This window comes from Narcine bancroftii, chromosome 3 (assembly GCF_036971445.1).
Source record: "Narcine bancroftii isolate sNarBan1 chromosome 3, sNarBan1.hap1, whole genome shotgun sequence".
In the NCBI taxonomy this organism is placed as follows: domain Eukaryota; kingdom Metazoa; phylum Chordata; class Chondrichthyes; order Torpediniformes; family Narcinidae; genus Narcine; species Narcine bancroftii.
In genome coordinates, this window is record NC_091471.1 from 78,825,865 (window position 1) to 78,851,505 (window position 25,641).

Sequence of the window (25,641 nt, forward strand, 5' to 3'; positions counted from 1 at the left end):
GGGGAGGGGAGGGGGGTACACATCCAGTTGTGTGTATCTGTCAATGGTCTGACTGTAGTCAATGACCATCCTGCTTTTCTCCCCATTCCTCATCACCACCACTAGTGCTCTACAAGGACTGGTGCTAGCCTCAACGAATCCCTCATTGAGAAGTCGCAGCTCTTCTGCCCTAATGAAGGCCCTGTCCCCAGCATTGCAATGCGTACTTTTTGTGGCAATGGGTTTACAGTCGGGGGTAAGGTTGGCAAATGCTAATAGAGGGGTGATTTTGAGGGTGGAGAGTCCGCAGGTCATGCATGATGGGCAATCAGATTTTTGGCTGTGTACGGTGGAGGAGGGGGCTGAAGGTCAGTGGAGCACAGTGAGTGATTTAAAAACTGCTGATTACAATGAGGGGAGATGGGGCCCATCGTACTCTATCATCATGCTTTTAAGGTGACTTTGAAAGTCCAGTCCCAGTAGCACAGCAGTGCAGAGAGGTGGCATCTCCATAAGTTTAAAGTTTTTATAGTCTGTGCCCCGCATGGTTAGAGTCACTACACTGTAGCCATGGATATTCGCCATATGTGACTTTGAAGCCAAGGAGACTTTTTGGCTTACTGGCCTTACAACGAGGGAGTAGCACTTCACCATGTCGGGGTAGATGAAGCTTTCCGTATTCCCACTATCAAACAGGCCACTCATCACGTGGTGGTTTACCTGAATGTCCATCATCGATCTCGCGAGTTGATGGAGACTGCCCCGGTCGAGTGTGATGGAAGCCAGTGTTGGATCGCAGTTTGTCGCTGCATCAGAGAGTTTGAGTGTTGAGTCGTGAGATGGTGGTATCCAAGATGGCAGCCCCAATAGACCAAATACAGCGTTGCTGGATCTCGAAGATGGTGCCCATGATGGTACCCCCATGATTTGCATGCAACATTACTAAGTCTCGGAGATAGTGGCCCTGGCAACTCCCACATGGCACCGCTAGTTCCCAGGGATGGATGGCCCCAACAGCCTGCATGTGACATTGCTAGGGAGGGCTGCAGATCTTGGCATAGTGCCCTTTCTCCTGCAGCTGGAGCAGACCACATCTTTCACTGGGCAGCATTTCCTTGGGTGTTTGCCCAGGCCACAGAAGTAGCACTTCGGTCCTCATGGAGTACAGTGGCCGTGGACGGATTGCTGGTGGGACATGGCAGTAGCGGTGTTAAGCACTCACGGTGTACACCTGCCGTGGTCAGATTGCTGGCAGAACATGACGGTGGCAGCATGTCCCAAGTTGGCGGTGCCCAGGACAACCATAAGGCACCCGTGCTTTTGGTTGAGTAGTCCTCCATGTTCTGAAGGGCCACCTCCAGGGTGCCTGCCAATTCGACCGCCCTCTAATAGTCTCTGGCGGATGTAATTGGACATGATGCCTGTAACATAAGCATCCCAAACCAGGTCTATGTGTACTCCACAGCCATCACAGCCTTGCATTCATAGGCCCATCCAAGGGTTGGCAGGCCTAGAGGTATTCGATGTTCAACTTCCCAGGTCACTGCTTTTAGGTCACTAGGAGATGTCTGGTGTAGACCTCATTGACCTTTCCCAGGTACTGGCCTTTCAATATGTCCATTGCCACTGGATACGACGCGGCGTCCCTGATCATCAAGTACACCAGGGTCCTACTCGGAGTGCAGTACCTGTAATTTTCGTTCTCTGACTGATCGATGGCTGATGATGCCTGTAGAAACACTTCGAAACAGCGCAGCCAGAGTTCAAAGTTGGTAGATGCCTCAGACGATTTACTGTTGATTTCCAGTTTCTCTGGCTTCAGGATCTGCTCCATTGTCAAGACCGTCAAGCTCAACAGACTGAAGTTGAGCAAAACTGATAGGCACATCCCTGCTGGTCGACTGTCCCGAACTGAGGAGGGGGCTGAGGGACAGTCGGGAGCCTGTGGGAGAGGCCACAGGTACAGTCAGCCAATGAGTGTGGACAAACAAATAAATATATACCTACTTTTGGCCTGACGAATTCTACAAATGGAAGAGTAATGAATCCAAGTTACTGATGCCGAACAAAAGGAATCATTTGTGAAAGTTGTCAGAAATGTATTCTTCATGAATAAAGTTGCCTGGAAGTCAAACCCCAAGGCAATGGAATGAATTTCAATACAATGCTGATTCTATTATACAATGTATTAAGCACTATTGACTCGGGATGAATTTCCAGGCAAGTATATTTTCTGTCATGTGTGTTCCTTGGACTCAAACATATATCATTTAGACATGGAAACGACAGCTGCTGGTACTGACAGAAATCCATTCTGCAGGACTCTTTAACTATCTCTTCTCTTTTACTAGCTATATTTGAAGGATCGATTAGCGATCACGAAAGAAGACAAGTTCCTGTTGCCATGGAGTGTCACAAGCATCTGCAAAGTCTAATAGTACAATAACTATCTTTGATGGCATTTCTTAATGCTAGTTATCCTGGACTCAGAACTGAATCCAGAAGCAAAGCATCAATGTGCTGAACTGTTAGAGCTGGATACATTTCACATCTGGCCCTTCAGACTTACTCCAGCCATGATTGGAGCACAGAGTGCAGTCCCCCTTTGAATTGGACCATTTGCCTTGACAAAATAAAATGCAGTCAGGTAAGTAATTTTTTTTATGTTATTTGATCAATATAACACGTTTTAAATAATCTCTAGTGCTTAAATCTACTATAAATTTATTAGTTTTGCATTTTTCATGATTAAATTGCTTTATCCTTGAATCTATTTGAACAGTTTTTATATATCTATGTAATTATCAAAGTCATTTTAACATTTTTCAAAAGCCTTTGACAATTTTGACACATCAAAGACCCATCAGGTTAGTCTGAAAGCAGAGCATTGTTTGAGGCCACTCAAAGACAGATCTTTCTCATGGGATGGCCAAGACAACCAAGGATGATTGGGTATATGAAATGAAAAGAGTAAGTGTGGTCATAGATAAAGCACAGTGGCAGGCATGGGCAGCAAGTTAGATCATTCTCAGTCTGGTCGTTCATTTGATAACTAGGGATTAATAATGCCATCTGTCCTATTCATGGCCAGCCGTGAACAAGACAGGTATAGAATCATTCTGGAATCTTTGGTCATCAGTTGTTTTCCAGGACTGCAATTTCATCAGCTTTTTTTTCCAGATTTTTAGGAGTCTTTTTCTTTCTAGATATTTAATCACAAATTGTTGGAGCGAACTTTTCATTGTTATACCAAGTTTGATTTCAAATCATAGAAACGGCTGTATGGTCCTGTAGCCTTGCTAGTTCTCATTACTTTAACTGTCCTATCAAAAAATGCTGACAGGATGCATTTAGTTAAATTGATGCTGGGTGATTTAAGACATTCCTGAACTTGGTGCCTTTTTTTTATGCTTTGCTTGCGCAGCGTTCTGTAATTTGTTAAATTTGCATCATATTTTCGCTTTGAAATCTGCTAAAATTAGATATTTTTTGGTACATTTATCTGAAGAAGTTTAATAGTCTGCATGAATGAATTGTATCCAGTACTTCAACAGCAAAATCATCATTTCTTTTTGAAGTTGCTCGAAATGGTAGGAAGGTATTTTATGACAGGTTTTGCAATTACAGATGGGTACGGCTTGGTGTTGTTAAAAGATCTGCTTGCAATGTCTGTTCAACAATGAAATCCTGAATGGAACAACATGGCTACTAAATATGAATTAATTGCAAGGTTGACGGAAAAGCCAACACCAGTATCAATGATCTGCTGTCATGTATCATTCTATAATTTTACGAGGGAACATTACAGCACTGGTGAATACTGTGTTTTTGAAAGAGTTACAAAATATGCTTGTAATCGCTTAAATTGAAAACTGCAGTTCATTTTGCTCAACATGAATCTGTATATTTATTTACAGGAGATGTCCCAGGAACTTTACGTGTATGGCTGGCATTGGAATCAATCCAAATAATGGATACACAAATTTTGATAACATTGGATGGGCATTAATTACAGCATTTCAACTCATCACACTTGACTTCTGGGAAAACACATACAACTTGGTATGAATTCTAATGAAAGTCTTATTATGATGTAGCAGGGCATTGCAGCAAACATTCTAGTCCAAAACAAATCAGCATATGTAATCCTGTCATTCTTCTGCTGTCCCGAGCAGTGATATTTCTTTTCAATCTTACCTGTAAAACATTCTCTCGCATTTGGATATGTTAATAAATTAACAAATAGATTAGAACTGGATTTCCGTTTCATATCTGTTTTAACATGAGAAATTTTCTGTGTTGAAAGAGAAAAAGATTTCAATCTATTGTTAGTCAGTCAATTAAAAGGCAATTTAGAACACTAACTTATAAAAAAATTATCGTCTAAGTATTTGTCATTCCAAAATTAACCAGGGAAACTTCTGTAAATGGTTACACCAATCCAAGTTTCTGCAATCCAAGATGAAACCACAGAATGAAGTTATTTAGTCCACAATATAATGTAGCTGCAATGACTACAAGATTGACTGAAAAAAAATGAAACATTTCAATGTACTTCAGTCATAAGAACTACAGTAAGAAACAATGTAAACATATATTTGGAGTACACATCGTGCTCAACCATCTCGCAACCATGGGAAAATCCCATCAATACCAGAAATCATTTGTGTTGTTTTATTCATGTTATCTTTTTTTGTCCATCAGTCATATTATTGATAAATGTACTTCACACTGTTTTCATTCCAGGTGCTTCGTGCAAGTGGAGCCTACTACATTATATTCTTTATAGTCGTTGTCATGTTTGGAGCTCACTACATCGTCAACCTGGTGCTGGCAGTCGTGGCAGCTTCTTATGAAAAGGAGGCAAAAAGAAAACAAGAAGCAAAAGAAGAGGAAGAACGTATTTTAGAACTAAGGAGGCAGAAAGAATTACTGGTACATCATAGATTGCAGAGAAATTAGATCAGATGGCAAATCAGTAAAAGGCATGGTAATCTGGCACATGCTGAATTGAAGAGGTGCCAGTTAATAAAATAAACTATTTAGTCAAGATTTGGCTTGGCCATTCACTTGATGCTGTCCTGATGTTGGCCTATCTTCTCCAATTGATAACATAAAACATATGATAACAGAGGAAATAGAAGCAGGAGTAGACCATTCAGCCCCTTATGACTATTCTGCCAATCATCTAAGATTATAGCTATTCTTTTACCCCATGATCACTTTCCTGCACCATCCCCATATCTTTTGATTGCCTTCTTCTCTTTTGAATATACTCACTCAGGTTAAGAATTCCAAGAATTCACCAATTCCTGAGTGAAGACATTTCTTCTTCTCAGTCCTAAATGGCCAAATTCTGAGATCTTGACACTCAGTCAGGGGAATATCAACTCCCCATACATCTTGTTGAGAATAATACAGCACAGAACAGGACTTTTGGCCCAACTCATTCATGAAATGTTTCAATGGAAAACTGTCACAACTGTGGCTGACAAGGGAAGTCAAAGCCCAACATGGTTGGCATAGTAGTTAACTCAACACCGGGACATCAGCGATTGGGACCAGACCTGGGTTCGAATCCCGCGCTGTCTGAAAGGAGTTTGTACTTTCTCCCCGCACCTGCATGTGTTTTCTCTGGGGACTCACATTTCCTCCCATCCTTCAAAACATATTAGGCTGTAGGTTAATGGGGTGTAAATTGGGAAGTATGGACTATTAGGGCTGAATTGGCCTATTACAGTACTGTATGTCTAAAAAAAATTAAAGGAAAAAGAGAAGGCATACAAGGAAGCAAAAGTTAGTGGGAAGATAGAGGATTGGAACATTTTTAAATCTTGCTGAAAGCAACTAAAAATCTCTCAAGTATGACAATAGAAGGACAAATAATATCCAAGAGGATACAAAAAAGCTTCTTCAAGTATGTAAAGAGTAAAAGAGAGGCAAGAGTTGATATTGGACCACTAAAAAATGTTGCTGGAGAAATAATAATGGGAGACAAGGAGATGGCAGAGGAATTAAGTGAGTGTTTTGCATCAGTCTTCACTGTAGAAGACATTAGCAGTGTGTTAGATGTCCAAGGCTATCAAGGAAGGGAAGTGACTGCACTTACTATTTCAAGAGAGAAGGTGCTCAGAAAGCTGAATGGTCTAAGGGCGGATGCCCTCAAAATCAGATGGTTTGCACCCTCAGATACTGAATGAAGTAGCAGTAGAGATTGTGGAGGCATTGGTAATGATCTTTCAGGAATCAGTAGATTCAGATATGGTCCCAGAGGAATGGAAAATCGCAAATATCACCTCACTAATCAAGAAGGGAAGGAGGCAACAGAAAGGAAATTATAGACCAGTTAGCCTGACATCAGTGGTTGGGAAGATGTTGGAGGCAATCGTCAAGGATGAGGTTATGGAGTACTGGAGATATATGCCAGGATCAGCCAAAGCCAGCATGGTTTCCTTAAAGGAAAATCTTTGAAGAAGTGACAAACAGGCTGGATAAGCAAGATAAGTAAAAACACAAAGCGGGGGAAACTCAGCAGGACAAACAGTGTACTTTATGTAGCAAAGATAATGATACATAACCAACATTTTGGGTTTGAGCCCTTCATCAAGGAATGATATCTTAATATAAAGTAGAATGTTTGACCTTCTGAGTTTTCCCATCTTTGTATTCTTTGCTTCAATCATAGTGTCAGCAAACTTTTGTGTTTTCCTTCTGGATAAGGGAGATGCAGTGGATGTTGTGTATTTGGATTTTCAGAAGGCCTTTGAAAAGGTGCCACACAAGAAGCTACTTAACAATATAAGAGCCCATGGGATAACAGGAAACATACCAGCATGGGAAGAGCATTGGCTGGAGAGGTAGGTAAAGGAGCATAAAAAGCCCAAAGATTGTGGGCTAAACAGTGATTCATTCAGATTAATAGTTGAAATCTCACTGGTCAACAGAGGCAACTATGAAGCCCCCATCTTACTTTCTGCTGAACTGCTATACTCTGTATAGTGATGCTTGGAAACACAGGCGGATAGCAAACAAATTCACTCTAGAGCTTAGCTCTTCCTATCTATTGGCATATGTCTGTAATTGGTAAAAAGGGACAACCAGCACCGTTCTCAGTTAATGGTAGGAATCAACATCTGATTTCACCCTCTTTCACTCTTGGTAGTTAGTACATCACCTCCTCAACATCTGCATATGGCAATTTGGAGCTAAATTTAAATGTCTAGAAAAACAGATGAACTTAAGGTGTTATCTATAGATTTTGTAAAGTACAGTATATCTGATACCCTATGAACCTGGTGGAATATTTTTCCCACGTGACTAAAATGATAGGTAACACCTATGAACTTTAGTTACATAAAATTCTAGAAGTCATTTGATACTGTCCATTTTAAATTTGAAATTTTAAAAAATTGAAATAGAAGGCACTTGGTCTTGATAAGAAGTAACTGTAGGATAAAACATGGGTCCTCAGTGAAGGATGTAGCTTGTGGGGTTCCATGGTCTGTGTTGAACCATGTCTATTCATTGTATTTCTGAATGGCTGAAGTGAAATAATGTTTCCAAATGTGCCAATAACACCAAGACAGGTGATGTTACAGGGAATGGACATTATAGAGGTATCTTATTTAATAAGTGATTAACCTTACCAAATTGCCTTTTGTAAGTTTAAATAGTAAACATCCACAGATTCTCTCTAATGCACAGCTTTAATTACACATTGAGTAACAGAGGCAAAATGAGAAAATGGTCACAACTATGGCAAATGGATTGCAGCACAGGCAAATGGGGAGCCAAACCTTTTGATCTTAAAATGGAGGAAAAGTCTTCAGTGGTCCATCTGCAGATTATCACAAACTCATCAACAGATAGAAAATAAGCAATCATGAAGACCAAAAATTACTAGCCCCTTATCTTGAAAATTAGAGTATAAGAGTAAAGAGAACGGGCAATTACAGTCCGGTTAGCCTGACGTCAATAGTGGAGAAGATATTCAAATCTATTATAAAAGAAGAAATAGCAGAACACTTAGACAGAAGTAATAGTATCATTACAAGTCAGCATGGACCTCTGAAGGAAAAATCATGTTTGACTAATCTTCTAAAATTTTTCAAGGATGTGTCAAGGAGGGTGGACATGGGAGAGACAGTGGATGTGGTGTACATGGACTTTCAGAAGGCTTTTGATAAGGTCCTGCACAGGAGATAAGTGGGAAAAATCAGAGAGCATGTTTTTGGGGACATGGATAGAACATTGGTTGACAGACAGGAAACAAATAGTAGGGATTAACGCGTCACCTTCGAGATGGCAGGATGTGACAAATGGGATCCCGCAGAGGTTCTGGGTCCTCAGTTGTTTATCATATATATTAATGATTTAGATAAGGGGATTATAAATAACATTAGCAAATTTGAAGATGACATGAAACTAGGTGGCACTGTGATGAGGATGTTAGGAAAATGCAGGGGAACTTGGACAGGTTAGGTGAGTGGGAACATGCAGTTTAATGTGGATAAATGTGAGGTTATCCTCTTTGGTGGCAGGAACAGGAAGGCAGATTATTATTTAAATGGAGTCAAGTTAGGGAGTGGGGAAGTCCAGTGTGATCTCGGTGTACTTGTACACCAGTTATTAAAAGCTAGCATGAAGGTTCAATAAATTATGGAAAAAGCAAATGGCACGTTGGCCTTCATAAAAAGGGGAGTAAATCATAGGAGTAAAGATGTCCTTCTGCAGTTGTACAGAATATTGTGTCCACTTCTGGTCTCCTAATTTGAGGAAGGACATTCTCACTATTGAGGGAGTGCAGCATAGATTCACAAGGTTAGTTCCTGGGATGGTGGGATTGACGTATGCCGAAAGGTTGGATAAACTGGGGTTGTATATGTTGGAATTTAGAAGAATGAGGGGAGAGATGATTGAGGTATATAAGATTGTTAAGGGAATGGACATGATAGAAACTGATTATATGTTCCCAATGTTGGGGGAGACTAGGACTAGAGGCCATAGTTTAAGGTAGGGAAGGCCTTTTAGGACAGAGATGAGAAAGATTTTTTGCTTTGCCACAAAAGGTGGTACAGACGGGTTATTTGGATAAGTTCAAGAGGGAGTTAGATAAGGTTCTTGTGAACAGAGGAATTAAGGGTTATGGGGAAAAGGCAGGGACAGGGATGGTGGAGGATCAGCCATGATATAAATGAATGGCGGGGCTGGCTCGATGGGCTAAATGGCCTACTCCAGCACCTATTGTCTAAATAATTTTTTAAAAACCTATGCAAAGCCCTGATTGGGCCACTTTGAGGGGAATTGTGTGAAGCCCCCACTCACAATCCTGGCAAGAAATATTAGCCTCAGAGTGCATGTACCATGGATATAGAAAAATAAAGCTTGGATTCTGCAGGTGAAAGAAAAGATAACACAAAGTGGGTAGTATTCTCTGAAATTGGTTGGGTATACAATTAAAAATAAAAAGAGATGGAATGAGCAGAGAGAAATCTTTCCAAATGTTTGAAAGCCAGGTTTGAAGGGAATGTTCTAAAATTCATAACATGCATTTCAGGAGTGATTTATGTAGGTAGTGCAGTTAACATGTGAAATTCTGCAAAAGCACTCGATAATAGGACAGTCACAAATGATTGAAGGATATGGGAGAAAAGCAGGCTTTAAATGCTGGAATGGGTTGAAGGGAAGAAATGGTCCATTCTATTGCTATATCCTGAAAAGGAATGAGAAATCCCATTAATGTCACTCTCGTGCACGGTGATTAAGTCAAGATTGGCACCACAAGAGGGCAGCAAAAGAGCCATTCCCTTTCAACTATATTGAGCAATGTTGCTTAATTTACAAAGAATGTTTGACCTGAAAATTCCAAAACATTTAACAGAAAGAGTTATGCAATAAAACTTGCAAGATTCAGAAAGGTGGCATAAAAGCAGACAAGCAGAAAGAACAATTTGCTTTTTATTCTTGCCCTCTGTTTTCCACAATCCTCAATCCATGTCAGTTATTTCTACCAATACTTCACACTCTCATTTTGTTTCATAATCTCTTATCCAAAACTTTATGAAAGTGAGAAAATACATTTAACCAAAAACAAAGACAGTAAGTAGCTTGTGTGCGTTTTAAATTGTGGTAAGATCAATGGTACTCCTGCTTGCAACTCAGAAAGCTGCAAATTCAAATCTTTGTTTGGTGAAACAAATATTGATGCTATTTCCAAAATGAAGATTGGTGCCACATTCACCCCACAAGTCCACAAGTGGGTTTAATACTTCCCATTAAACTTTTTTGTAAAAAGTAAGACAATTATTCCAGTGTCCTCCCTAATATTTGTCATAAAAATAGGTTGCTCTTTATTACATTGTTAGTTATGGGAGCTTTCATTTATCTCACTTTGACAGTGAAGGTATGACATTGATTGCAAAGCACATTGGAATGACCCAAGGTTAGATGAATTAATGTTTTGTTTGAAGGAGAGAGAGTGGTTGAGAAGTTCAGCCAGGGAGATTAAGGACAAGCCAGATGCAGATACTGACAGTCATTGACAGGGCAAAGATACAAAAAGTTCCTGTTGTTACCCTGTGCCCTTGAGTTGCCTTCTTGTACTGTTGAAGTTCTTGTGGTGACATTCATTCAGGATTGCAGCACGAATCAGTGTTCACAATCTATATCATTGATAAATGAAGGGCCCAAATATAATACATGCATTTTTTTTCTGATGACACTAAGCTTGGTGGAACTGTGGCTTATGGAAAGGATGCGAAAAGGTTTCAATAGGCTAAGTGAAAGGGAAACAAGGTGGAAGATCGAATGCAATGTGTAAAATATCTGACGTTGTTGACTTTGATAGAAAACATAGAGTCTGAGTATTATCCTCAATGGTCAGAAACTAAAAGATGTTGCTCTTCAGATATATCAGCAAAGGTTAATGTACAGGTACAGTGGCAAATGCAAAGACAAATAGTTTGATGGCTGTATTGCAAAAGTGATTCGAATTCAAGAGAATTTTGCTGTAATTAAATAGGGCCAGAGAAAACATATTGGAAATATCATGTACGGGTCTGGTTTCCCTAGGGAAGGATGAATATATTTATAATAGAATGCAATGGAGTTTCACTAGATTGATTTCTGGAATGGTTTTTCTTACAAGGAGAGATTAAGGAGACTCCACTTGTACTCTGAAAAAAAAAATTGTTGAAAAGACCCAGCAAGTCAGGCAGCATGAGTGGAAAGGGAAAATTCATTAATGTTTAAAATCAAAACTCCTTCATCAGAATTGGGAAAGAGAGAAAAATAAGTTTGGTTTAATTTGAAGAGAAAGTAGAGGGTGGGGCAGATCCAAACAATGGAAGCATATGAGATCATGTGAGGCCAGTGTTGCCAAGGGGATAAAACAAAGAGGTCTCCAGACAATAGGTTAATAGCATCAGTTAGAGAATGATAATGCAAACAAAAGGGACAGCAGGAAATGTATAGTAGGTTCATTAATGGAGAGAGAAAAACTGAGTCATTCTCACAGATGGATGACATACACAGGAACTGCCAAATCTAATGCAGAAAAAGCATCTGAAGTCCCCATAATATCAGAAGTCATGGACAGAAGCGAGGTGGAAAACCAAATTGGCATTCAACAGGAAGCTCAGGTTTACTCTTGAAGCACTCTGCAAAGTGATGACTGAATCTGGATTCTGTTTTGCCAATGTTGAGGGGACCACATTAAATGCAGTGCACTGGAATGGAAGGTGTGTAGTCAAATTACTATGACAACAGGTTGGATTATTTGAGTCCCTGGAGGAATGAACAAAGCTATCATCTGTAGTTACATGGGAACATGCATTAGATGGGGGCTGGTAGGTAGAGAAGGGTCAGGGAGTTATGCAGGACATAGTCAAGGGCTCTGTCCATCGTGTTAGAGGACAAGGTATGGCTCAGGAAGAAGGGAAATATATGAGGGGTACCAGTGTGGAGTGTCCAAAAGAGCAAATACAACAGAGATGGAGGAATTGGGAAAATAGAATGAATTCCTGCAGCAAGCTGGGTGGTAGTAAGTATAACTGAATTAACTGTGGAGTCTATGGGCTTGTAATGGAGTTTGTTGCTGGTCTATCCCTTGAAATGCAGATTGATAGACAAAGATAAGAAACAAAAAAGTCTAAGTTGGACCACATGAAAGTAACAGCAAAAGTAAAGCGTTTACCAGTTCTGTATGAATGGAGAAAGCAGTTGTTATCATACTGGGGAAAAAAGTTGGAGGGGAACTAAGTGGAACTGACGTAAAGTTTGTTCCAAAGTTGAGACAGCACAGTTAGCATAGTGGTTAGCTCAACACTATTACACCACTAACAACCCTGGTTCCATGTCTACATGGGTTTCCTCCAGGTGCTCCATTTTACTCCCACTCTTCAAATCGTACGGGAGTTGTCTGTCAATTGTTGTATTTGGGAGGCTACAGACTCATGGGCCAGAAGGGCCTGTTACCATGCCATACATCTAAAAAAAAATACTGCATTAGAAGTTAGTATCTAATACCCAACCATTGAAACCTATCTAACATATGAAGATTTCAGTAGCAGGTAAACAAAAGATGAGGAGGAGATGAAGAATGTTCTGGTGTCGGGGCAGGATACATTAATCCTATTTCTCCCAAAACCAGGATCTCATTCAATGTTCATGAATCAGAACAATATCAGAGGAGATATCCCAGCTGTATTAAAAGAGATAGGCAACACACCGTCCTGAAATATTTATAACCTCTTTCCCGACCTGTGAGCAAGTTCATTCAATGCTTATTTAACAGCAACAGGGCTTTATAGCCTTAAAGAATAGGGACAGAAACTTGAACAAAAGGATAATACATTGGATCTGAAGATGTACATACTGTATGATCTGCGTCATGTAACAATGGGTGAATGCAATTGTACGATGCAACTGGAAAGAGTTCTGAATTTTCCATGAAGTTGGTGAGATCAAAATGGGGTTAGATATTAAAGCAAATGAACATGGGCAAAAGGATTGGCAAGGATCTAAGATAACTTTGTCCATAAAGGGAATGTTTTCAAAGTATCGTTATTGAAAAAGTGGGTTACTATCCTTGACCTCTACTAGTGCAGTTCAATTACTAATGACATGGAACTCAAAATAAATGTTTCCTGTTTGAACTCCACAGCATTTGTTTGTGGCCTCTTCCTAATGGCATGAATGAGTTAACAACTGACCACAGAATCTTTTAAAAAAACTATTCCAATTCAGGAGGCTGGTGGGGGTGGGTGAGTGATAGACAGGAATTGCAGGGAAGCGATTTCACCTAAGATGCAGGAGGAAGGTAGCTGGGTGACAGTCAGGAGAGGGAAAGTGAACAGGTAGGCAGTGCATGGTACTCCAATGGCCATTCCCCTCAATAACATGTATACTGTATACCATTTTGAACACTCTTGAGGGGAATGACTTCCCCGAGATAATCCACATCAGTCAGGTCCCTGGCACTGAGTTTGGCCCTGTGGCTAAGAAAGGGAGGGATGAGAAGAGGCAAGCCGTAGTGATAGGGATTCAATAGTAAAGGGAACATAAGAGGTTCTGTGGAAAAGATCATGAATCCTGAATGATATGTTGCCTTCCAGGTGCCAGAATCCAGAATATCTCACATCAAACTCATGGCTTCTCAAGAGGGAGGGTGAGGAGCCAGAAGTTGTGGTCCATGTTGGGACAAATGGCATGGGTAGGAAAGATGATGAGGCACAGCAAACAGAATTCACGTGCCACATGCTAGTGGTAGGAATAGGAGGATAATGAGGTTAACATGTGTCTAAAGAGGTGGTGTAGAAGGAAAGAGTTATGGAATCTTTGGGCTCTTTTCCAGGGAAGCTGTGACCTTTATCAACCAGACAGTTTACATCTGAACTGGAGGGGGAACCAATATCCTTGTGTGAAGGTTTGCTAGTACTGCTCCGGAGGAGGGATGGAGGGTGTTGAAACTAGATTTCCAAGGGCATGGGAACCACAGTGCCAGACCAAATAGTGGAGTGGAGAAGGAAAAAGATATAGAGACAAAAATCAAAGGTTGTACGTGATGGAAGTAATGTTCTCAATTTCATCTATTTCAATGCAATGAGTACTGTAGGAAAGGCAGATGAGCTTAGAGCGTGGATTGGCAAATGGAATTATGATATTGCGACCATTAGTGAAACTTGAATGCAAGGGGGCAGGACTAGCAGCTCAATGTTCCGGCGGTCCTTTGTTTCATACACCATAATGCAGGAGGGATAAAAAGAGGAGAGGTGTCATTGCTCATCAGGGAAAATATCACAGCTATGCTCAGACAAGGCAGAGGGTTTATCTACTTAGGTTATATGGATAGAGCTGAGGATTTGGAAAGGTAAGATCACATTAATGAAATTGTATTATAGACCATCCAACAAAAAGTGGAGAAGCAAATCTGCAGGGAGATAACAGACAGCTGCAGAAAACAAAGAAGGAGATTTTAACTTTCTACATATTGACTTGACTCCCATACTGAAAAAGCGCTGGATGCTTAGAGTTTGTCAAACATGTTCAGGAAAGTTTTCTAAATCAATATATAGAGGAGCAGTACTGCATCTTCTATTAAAGGACAAGAAAGGACAAGTGTGTAGGGGAACTCTGGCTCCAGTGATCATAATGCCATTACTTTCAAGATAATTATGTATAAGGATAGGTCTGGTCCTCATGTTCAGATACTAAATTGGAACAAGGCCAATTTTGAGGAAATGAGAAAGGACCTAAAAAGGGTGGACTGGGCTTGGTTGTTTTCCAGAAAGGATGTGCTTGGTAAATCGAAAGTCTTCAACGGTGAAATTTTGAGAATAAAGAGTTTGAATATTATTGTAAGGATTAAAGGCAAAGTTAACAGGCATAAGGAATCCTGGTTTTTGAGGGATATTGGATATCTGGTAAAGAAAAAGAAAGATGTATAGCATATATAGGAAACAAGGAGAAAATGAGATTCTTGAGAATTAAAAAAATGCAGGAAAAAACTTAAGAGGGAAATCAGGAAGGCTAAAAAAAGACACGAGGTTGCTTTGGCAGACATGGTGAAAGTAAGACTGTTTCTAAAGGTATCTTTTTATTGGTTGTCCTTCGGTTGGAAGAAGACATGTTGTGCAGTTCATCTGTGGACACAAAAGTGACTTTGCAGTCGTAGTCTGGAAGCACAAAATCTAGCACAATGGGGGCACTGGAAGTCCATTTTTGTAATAACTGTGGCCACTGCTTTGTGATGCTGTTCATGATTTTCTATCAGTTTTTGGCAGTGCCTGTCTTCAAAACTGGTGTAGGCTTCATAGCACAATAGGATCTGTCAGCAGCCCTGTGCTATGAAGCTGGATGCCACAGAAGCATAGGGTTTCCTTCACAGTTTCTTCATAGCGCTTGCGTGGACGACCTTGAGGTCTCCTTCTAGTCTTCAGTTCACTATAGAGAAACTGGCGAAGCATACGGTGGTCATCCATTCTAATGACATGTCCCACCCAACCCATCTGGGCTCTGATGATCAGGGACTCAATGATGGTGGACTTCACACAACACAAGACTTCCAGGTTGGAGACAGGGTCTTGCCAACAGATGCCAAGGTTGGAACGGATGGCATACATGTGGAATTTCACCAGTTGTTTGATGTGACATTGGTACAGAGTCCAGGTCTCACATCCATAAAGGAGAAAAGGGATGACAACAGCTCTGTAGACTTTCAGCTTTGTGGAGATGCAGACATTGTTTTGATTGAGCATTCTGGTGCACAGAGGTATCAACTGGACAGGGAGCAAGCCTGGTTGGGCTTGCTGATCTGGGAGTCAATTTCTTTGACCAAAGACCCATCATTCGAGATGCTGCTCCTCAAGTTTTTGAATCTGTTTACATTTGTCAGCTGGGTGTCATTAACCGTGATTTTTGGTTCTATGGTGTTGGCATTTGGCATGGACTGATGGAGTACTTCGATCTTATTCAGGTTGATGGTCAGGCCAAAGACTATAGCAGCATCTGAGAATTTGTTCAGCATTAACTGTAGATCACTATCTTTGTGTGCCAAGAGCACACAGTCATCAGCAAAAAGTGTTTCTTGAATGACTGTGTAGAGGCACTTCGTCCGTGTGTTCAAGCTGTGAAGGTCAAAGAGAGAACCATCCAGAGTGTACCTAATGTCCTCTCCCTCCTCTAGACCTTGGAAGGCATGTGACAATGTGCAAGTGAAGAACAGATTGAACAAGACTGGGGCTAGGGCACAACCCTCTTCACCCCATTAGAAATGGCAAATGCAGTTGATGTATCTCCACTACAGAGGACCTGTCCTATCATTACATCATGGAGCGGTTGAATCATTTTTATGAATTTCTTTGGGCATCCATAATGTCTCAGGATGATCCAGAGAGTGTCCCTGTTTACAGTGTCAAAAGCCTTTGTCAAGTCAATGAAGACAGAGTAAAGAGGCCTGTTCTGCTCGATGCCATTCTCCTGAACTTGTCTCACAGCAAATATCCTGTCCATTGTACTTCATTCTGGCCAAAATCCAAACTGCACCTCTGGGAGATTCCTTTCCAAGACCGTGATAAGTCTGTTCAGTGGGATGCGGGCGAAAATCTTGCCTGTGATGGACAGCTGTTTCTGTAGTTTGATTTCCTTCCCTTATTTTTGAAGAAAGCCATGATGAGGCATCTAGATCTTGGCAGGAATACCATCCTTCCCTGTTGCTTTATTTGAATTCATCTGCAAGATCGTTTTATTGATCTCATCAGTAGATGGCAACAGGTCAAGGTTTCCAGGTCTGGCAGCTGAGGGATGTGCTGTAAGACATCAGGATCAACTGTGGATGGCCTGTTGAGTAGGTTGGAAAAGTATTCAGGCCAGTTGTTTTTCAGTCCTTCCTCAACTTTGATCAGACTCGACCCGTCAGATGACAGTAAGGGGGAGGATCCTGATTTAGAAAGACCATAAAATGACTTTATGGCACTGAAAAACTCTTTGGTGCATAGTGTTCCACCTGCTCAGCTTTTCTCTGCCACCACTTGTCCCTCATTTCTCGCAGTTCCGCCAGTACTTCGGACTGCAGATGTTTAAACTTGTCTTTCATTGAGACAGATGATGGGACATTTTGCCAGTCTTGTTCTTGCCCTAAGGGCTGCTGAAATGGTCCCGTGGTTTTCATCAAACCAATCTTGATGCACTCAGGTTTTCATTCCGAGTGCAGTCTACATGACATCTTTGAACTGCTTCCACTTTTCAGAACAAGCGGTGAATTGCTGGAGAGTTTTTCATTATGTTTATCTTGAAAATGTTGGGCTTGACCTGGATCTTGCAGTCTGCCAGTGTCAGAATGACACTCTGACAGTCTTTGATTGTTTACAATGCAAAGGGGCTACAGACAGGTTGAGGACTGATCGAACCAGCCTGTGATCTGTCCAACACTCAGCACCTCACTTGGCTTGGGTGATGATGATAGCTTGAAGGTCACGCCGGTGTACTATGACATAGTCAAGTAATGGATGATTGCCTCTCTGTCTGGAGATATGTGACTAGAGGTGTGTCTCAAGGATTGGTGCTGGGTCCATTGCTGTTTGTTATCTCTATCAACAATCTGAATGATAATGTGATAAATTGGAGCAGCAAGTTTGTAGATGACACAAAGATAGGAAGTGTAGTGGAGAGTGAGGAATGCTTTCAAAGCTTGCAGAGGAATCTGGACCTGCGGGAAAATGAGCTGAAAAATGGCAGATGGAATTTAATGCAGACAAATGTAAGGTGTTGCAATTTGGAAGAACAAACCAATAAGGCATATACATGGTCAATGGTAGGGCACTGAAGTGGGATCTGGGAGTATAGATGCATAATTTCATGAAAGTGGGATCACAAGGCTCATAAAGAGAGCTTTTGACATATTGGCCTTCATAAATCAAAGTATTGAGTAGAGGAGATGGGATGTTACAGTGAAGTTGTATAAGACATTGGAGTATTATATGCAGGTTTGATCATCTAACCACAGGAAAGATATCAATAATATAGAAAGAGTGCAGAGAAGATTTACTAGGATGTTCCCAGGACTTGAGGAAGTGAATTATAAGGAAAGGTTAAACAGGTTAGAACTTTATACCCTGGAGCATAGGAGAATGAGAGATTTGATAGAGGTATACAAACTTATAATGGGTGTAGATAAAGTGAATAAAAGTAGGCTTTTTCCACTGAGGTTAGTTGAGATACAGTACAAACTAGAGGGCATGAGCTAAGCATGAAAGGAGAGAAGTTAAGAGGGAACATAAGGGAGAGCTTCTTCACACAGAGACTGGTGGAAGTGTGGAACGAATTGCCAGCTGAAGTGGTGAAGGCGGGCTCAATTTTTAAACTTTAGAAAAATTGGACAGGTACATGATGGAAGGGGTTTGGAGGGCTATGTACTGGGTGCAGGTCAGTGGGAACTGGCAGAATAATAGTTCAGAATAGAAAAGCCAAAGGACCTGTTTTCTGTGCTGTAACGTGCTCGTTTTCTGCGCTGTAACGTGCTCTGGTTCTACGCACAATACAACTCCAATACATTAAATTTATCTCATATTTGCATCAACATTGTTGTTTATAAATGTCCTTCAACAGTAATTACTTCAACAGTAATTTAATTGACAACCAACAACATACAAATAAGTTAGATATTTATCTTCAACACCCACAGACAGCATAAAGCTTCAAAATTGGATGGATGTTGGCAATGGGAAGAATAGCATACAAGGAGAGAGAACATTCAAAATAAAATAGAACAACCTCTTATTTCCCCACTTTAATGCTAGTTCTACACTATGTTTTTACTAACATTGAATATCAAAAATTATTCTATCTTTTATAAATATAATCACAATTGTTAAATTCTTCTTTTCTAAGCATAGAAAAAGTAGTAATGAAAATCCGAAAGAACAGTTTCGTAAACGCGGACAAAAGCTGGTTCGAGGTTTCTCGGTGGATTCTTCCATGTCTCAAGGAACTTACATTTCACAGTTTGGTGAGTTCATTTTGTCACACTTGTGAACCGATTGTATTTTCATTAATATTGTCATTTCCATCACATATTGAAGTGTAAGCATAGAGGAACTTTCCACCCTATTTTGGCCTCTGTATTGAAAAAATTATCAAAGATAAACGATATTGCAATTTTCCAGTTCGAGGTAAGAGCTTTATATTGTATGGATCATAAGATTTGAGAATGCATTTCTTCCTAAGCCTAACTAAAATATTCAAACATAATGTAGTTATCTTGGGAATTTACCTGTCAAAGTGTAAAGCAGACAGTATCTTTGTTTCAACAACAGTCACTTACTGTATTTACATTTCAATCAGAAATCTTTTTAAGGACTGTTAAATCATAAGATTAAAGTAACAGCTACCTGCAAAATATTTTCACAAATATCAAGGGAGCCAAAAGAATGAATTTTTCTTTGAATTTAAGAGATGGCAGCCCTAATAGTTATTTTGCTATACTGACCAATTAAAATTCCAGCTTTGAAATTTATTCAAAAAAACTTGTGGGTTGACATCCAAAATTGTGACCATCAAAAAGTGACAATGAAATGATTCAGGTCTAAATGTGATGTTACACCTTCCTGAACTGCGTTAAAGTGGACTAACTAATGAACCAATTAATTAAGAGTCTCCACTAAATTACTGGCAGGTAATAAATGTTGCCTTGTCTAAATCTACAAACTAAGAAAAAGCTACATTTCTTTGCTACACCCACTGACAGAAATGTAAAGACCAACTTATCTGCTGTAAGTCAAGCTATTTGCCCATAACACCACCGGTAAGAGAAAGAGAATTTATTAATTATTATTTCCATGTGAATACTTGTCTCTCATTTATCCTGCGATGACACTGCACAAAAATCTCCAAAATGGTACACTTTGCATATATATCCACATTGCAGTCTGTTTCCCGATCTTTCGTAAACAGATAGATTAGACATTGCTACAGGAGCTGCTGTAATGGCAGCCTGCCACTGGTGTGGATCCGGGATAGCAGAGACACAGTGCTGCTCCAAAGGGTTCATTCACCAACAGTCTTTTTAAACTAAGATCTTATATCCACGGTTCTAATCTCCACACGGCGACGTCTGTGCTCAGCAGCTGCCACTGGGGTTTGGAGACTCCAGGGAGCAGCAGACCAGCTAGGCCACCAGAAACAGGGAGAAATCCCACCCCCACCCACCCCCACCCCCCCCGGCCACCATTCCCAGTGTTGAGAAGGAGAAGCAGAGGAGGCTCTCCTACAGGATGATGACCAAGACAGTCTGTGGGCGACTTGTGGTCGGTGGACCTGCATGAGTTGTGGGCTGCTGAAGTCTGAGTTAAGGGAATAGGATTCAAGAGGGTGTTGAGCGTAAGAACAGTTTGCGAAGGGCTTCAGGCACTGAAGGCTTCCTGATTATGTCAGAAGTTTGGATCTGGAGCTCGGGTTGCCGACGAATCAAACAGTACAGTCTGTACAGCTGCAGGAGAAGCACTGGAGGTGAATCCAAGGACACTCAGAGACTCTGAAGTGCCCCATTCGAGCTCTCCTTTAGTCCTTCCATAAATTCTTTCTGGCTATCACATCATTCTTATTTGACCTAAAATGTTAACTCTGTTTCTCTTTCCACAGATGCTGCCTGACTTAACAAGTGCCTCTAGCATTTTCTGTTTCTATTTTTATATTCCTCTCTTATGTGTTCTGTGGTAATGGATGATTGCACATGCTTTATTCAAATCACTTTGAAGGGTTGTTGATTAATGCTGAAAATATATTCATAGCTTTATCGAAATAATCTAAAAGGACCCATATGAATGGTCCCTTCGGTCAATTCCATACCTGGAGCATGATTTAGGATGTTTGGAAATCCTGATGCAGACCCAAAGATAGAACAGAAACTTGTGAATGATTGAATTAGTATAATTTGTAACTATGTTTACTTTTTTTTCTGATGTGGAACTAGGCAAGCAGTGTTATATGTGTAATACTGCTTATGAACAGTCTTTGTTCAAAACTTTCAAACCTTCTAAGATTATCCCACATTGCTCTGTTCCCTCATTTTTTTTCACTTCACCAAAACCAAAGATTCTACATAGAGTTCTTCCATAATTTTGCTTTGCAACTCCTTTGGGATCAGTGCCCCATGAAGCCTTGTTGGTGGACAATTCATGTTGTGTGGGATTGAACAGCTTCATGCCTTTATTAAGATCTTGTCTGAACCAATCCTTTCATTTAATGTCTGTTCATATACTTGCTTCAAGGTAAAATATTTTTGTATAATACTAGCTGATGCAAAGAATGGTGCCATTTTCATTAGGTTGTCTCAACAAAACATTTTTCCTTAGATCCTCTGAATTTTCTGTGACCCTCTATTTGAAAGAGTTGAATGGCTATTTTCATAGGCCAGTAGAAGCTACTGGTTGGTGTGTATGTAGGGCACTATCAGTAACCACCAAGACTAGGCTGAGGGAACGATAGGCTTTAATATACAGAAGAACCTTGCTGGTCCGGATCCAGGTATAGGAATGGAGGGAAAGGTGAGGTGGCTTGACCTTTATGGCTCAAGACCACGTGGGAGGAGTCATAGGTGTGAGTCATCAGTGAGCGGGCAAACTCCATATATACAGTAGCCAAACATAACTATATACAATGGAGGAAACATATCACCACAATGTAGTGTGCACAGTCTTCCCAGCAAGAATTAGTGAAACCTTATAACGCCAAATATAATCACCAATACATTTATTCTACCCGAGACTATATTCTACCCGAGACTATATTCCTTTTTACCTTTGCTCAGAGTACAAAGCGAAAAAGACCATTGACCATGGAAAGATAAATCACTGCTCCAGCTCCATAGTTAGAAGCATCACAAGTAATTTTAGCACATATGTATATGGTGTAGCAATGCACCAAAAAAGACTTTCTATTCTATTTTTAAGAATAGAACCTTGGCTGACAAATCATGGAGTCAGACAGCACAGATTAGGCCACTCAGCCCATTTTCTGTTAGGCCACTCCTCTGTTTCCCTCTCTTCCTCATCCATTTGTCTCCAACCTCCAGCTCTCCACCCCCTTCCCTCTTCATTCAGAGAGCTATCCCCTCCTCCTATCACCTCAGCTTTTACCTCTTTTGCCCCATATCACCTATGTCCTCTTGCCTGTCGGCCTATTCTCCTCCACCTGGCCCACCCCCGCCCAGCACATTATTCAGGTACTGCCTGCTTTTTTGCCCATACCTTGATAAAGGGCTCCGACCTGAAATGTTGGTTATGTATCTTTATCTTTTTGACATAAAGAACTCTATGTGACTTGCTGAGTGTCTCCAGCATTTTTGTGTGAACTACAATCACAGCATCTGCAATTTTTATTCTTTAACTTTCTTAAAACTTTTCTTGTGCCAGATGATGTGTCCTTTGCTGGACTTTTCACCACTCACTTTGTGGAGTCAGATCCGTAGGCTGGTTTGAGTAGAAATGTCAGAGTATTAGATCATGCCTAGGAATGATTGAAACTCAGTCGTGATAGCCTCAACATTCCCTTCCATTGGTGGCAGCCAGTTTTCAGCTGTTGGCAAATCTAAATAAATCACTTCCTTCTGAACAAAGACACATTTGCTGTTTTATTGCAGCTCAGGTTGATGAAGTTTTCCAAGCATTTCCAAACAATATAATTTTGTTTCCTCCAATGGGTGTCGCAGTCAGAATTTGATTTCACAAACATATGACTGAATCAACTGTGTGCTAAAGTTACTTGTGATGTTTCTCACTATGGAGTGGAGCAGTGATTAGCAGTAGTCCTTATTGCTCTCCAGATGGTATCTTTATAGTCATGTTCTGGGGCAGCCATACGCCACCTCATTTTTACAAGCCATTTTAATGGGTGGAACTATCTTGCATATCCATTCAACTGCAATGTTAGTTATGTGAACTGAATGTGCCCTTTTAAGTAGGTCTACATGGCAACATATCCAAGAAAACAATCTGACGATGGATAATTTAGAATGAACGTATAGTTGCTCATTGTCTTTTGTTCCTCAAAAATGTGTGTTCCAAACTTGTAATCTTCCACAATCTCCAACAGTGCTAGGTTGAAATGACTTTACATCTTTTCTATTACACCCTTAAGTGGGATATCATCATCCCTTGGGATACAGGCAATGCCACATCAGTATCTGGCTCTATTAATACTAACAAGTTGCATTCTTGCTTCATTACGGGCATTTTCATCCAGGTAGATTATTCACTCTGATCTCCAATTGATCCATGTGTGAAGTGATTTGTCACAACTCCTGAAATTTTCATTAATAATCATTCGAGAATGGAACCATTTTGTAGTCTTGCATTACAGTACTTACGAGGCATGTCTTTTTACACATAACTACTGCTCAGTCTGCACTTCAGACTTGCCACAATTAACTGCGCCCTTCTGAGACATTTTACCGCCCCCCCAAGTTGATTTCACTTAGCATCTTCACTCGTGTTATCAATTTTAATGGCTGTATTTCTACATCATACTATTCTTGCCTGTAGTGTAAAATATTGGTACTTATAGGGTTCCAAATCTCAAAATATTCCATTGCATAAAATATGAGGAACATATTAGATATTTGCAGTCTTTTCATAGGACAGACCGCTTCAGAGTTTTCTATTCACACGACTGTAGCCCAGAGTACAATTAGTCAAATGATGCAATCCTGAAAGGGTGATGGTCTGAAAGGAATTAATTATTAGTTGTATTGTAGCGGTAGCTACGAGGGAGAAACGAAAGAAGGAGACTACACACTGGAGTCGGTTTAATTTCCAATAGTTTGTTTGAAAAATCCATGCTGCGCCTTATAAGGGGACCGTCAAGTCCTGCCTCTGCGTTGGTGGTGATGTAACGATGCAGCCAAGTGCACGTGCGCGCCCCCTCTGCCAATGAGGGAGGAAAAACCCAGTGGAGCCATCTTGACGCGGCTGCTCCACTGCCACGGCCATGACAAACCTGGGGCTGGTTTGTCTGTGTCACAATGTGTGCCGCCATATAACACCCCACCCCAGAACCGGCTCTAGTGTCCCGTTGCCCTTGAGCACTGTGGGGTTGTGCCTTTAGGTGGTCTCTCCCGGCATTTGTGCTGTGCTGGTATGATCTGCTGGCTGAGGTCCAGATGTGCTGGTTTTAGCCTGTCTGTTGTGAACAGTTCCTCCCTACCCCCAATGTCCAGTGTGAAAGTTTTGCCAGAGTTGCACATGACCTTGTACGGGCCTTCATAGGGTCATGGGGGAGGTGGAATGCGGTCCACGGCGGACGAATACAAAGTCTGCGGTTGATAAGTCTTTGGGGATGGACGCAAGCCAGCATCCATGGTGTGAAGATGGGGGTGGGGGGGGGGTGCAAACGAGGCTAATCTGTTCCTTTGGTCCGATAATCATGCCTTCCCCTCAGTGCCTGAGTCTTGGGATGGTGCGAAGAATTCACCTAACAGGATTAGCTGGATGCCATAAACCAAATCCACTAAGAATGCTTGTAAATCCTCTTTAGGTGCTATCCAGATGCCCAGTAGGATGCAGGGGAGCTCATCCACCCAATTTTAGCCATTTAAACGGGCCATGAGGGTTGACTTCATGTGGCGGTGGAAACGCTCAACAAGTCCGTGGGACAGTGGGTGATAAGCGGCGGTGTGGTGCATCTGGATGCCCAGGAGTGTTGTGAGCTGTGTCTGTAGTGCTGACGTAAACTGCGCCTCTCTGTCGGTGGTTATGTGGGCTGGTACGCCATACCTCGTGATCCAATGCGTGAGCAGTGCCCTGGCACATGAATCAGTTGAGCTGTCCTTTAAAGGGATGGCTTCTGGTCATCTTGTGGTGTGGCCTATTATTGTGAAGAGGTACCGGGCATCTCAGGAGATGGGCAGCAGGCCCACGATGTCAAACTGGTGGACCAGGGGTCTTGACATGACAGTGGACTTTGGATGTTTGACACTGGATGCAATTGCGAGCCATCTGAGCAACTTGTTTTCTCAGGCCATGCCACACGAATCTCTCTGCTACCATACGGGTTGTGGTTTTTAATGGACAAGTGTGCAAGGTTGTGAACAGCCTTGAAAACTTGGTGCCTCCATTGCTGTGGCACTACTGGAAGCAGTGCACCAGTGGAGACATCACACATGTGTGTGTCAGGGCTGTCCGGCAGACTGAGGTCTTTGAAGTGGAGGTCAGTGATGGCTGTGCAGAAAGGTTGTGTTTCCTCATCCTCTTTTTGGGCCTGCACCAGCTGGGAGTAGTCCAGCCCGGGAGATAAGGTCTGGATGGCGGGTCGGGAAAGTGTGTCAGCCATGACCTTGTCCTTGCTGGAGTGGTGCCAGGACAAAGGCGTGGGAGAGGGGATTGTGGTCCATCAAAACCGTGAATGGCCTGCCTGCCAGGAAATAACAAAAGTGCTTGATAACCATGTAGAGTGCCAGGAGCTCCCTGTTAAATGCACTGTATTTGAGATCGGGGGGGAGGGGTGGGCACAGGTGACAGATGAAAAAGGCCAGCGCCCTCCACTGACCTTCGAAGGATTGCTCAAGGACACCCCCGATGGCTGTTGCCGATACCGTGGGTATCTCTGATCTGGGGTGAACCAGCAAGGTGGTATTGGCCAGGGCATTCTTCATTGCAGTAAAAGCTGCATTGG

General features: G+C 41.4%; 1 protein-coding gene across 1 annotated transcript in view; it reads left to right on the plus strand.

Moving 5' to 3' along the window:
• LOC138757273 (sodium channel protein type 4 subunit alpha-like) overlaps nucleotides 1–25,641 on the plus strand; it is a 234,419-nt gene that overhangs the window by 35,888 nt on the left and 172,890 nt on the right. Inside the window, exons 6-8 of the mRNA XM_069924321.1 lie at nucleotides 3,897–4,041; nucleotides 4,726–4,914; nucleotides 18,865–18,982. Of these exons, the coding sequence (XP_069780422.1) occupies nucleotides 3,897–4,041; nucleotides 4,726–4,914; nucleotides 18,865–18,982 (452 nt within the window). The remainder of the gene's footprint in view (nucleotides 1–3,896; nucleotides 4,042–4,725; nucleotides 4,915–18,864; nucleotides 18,983–25,641) is intronic.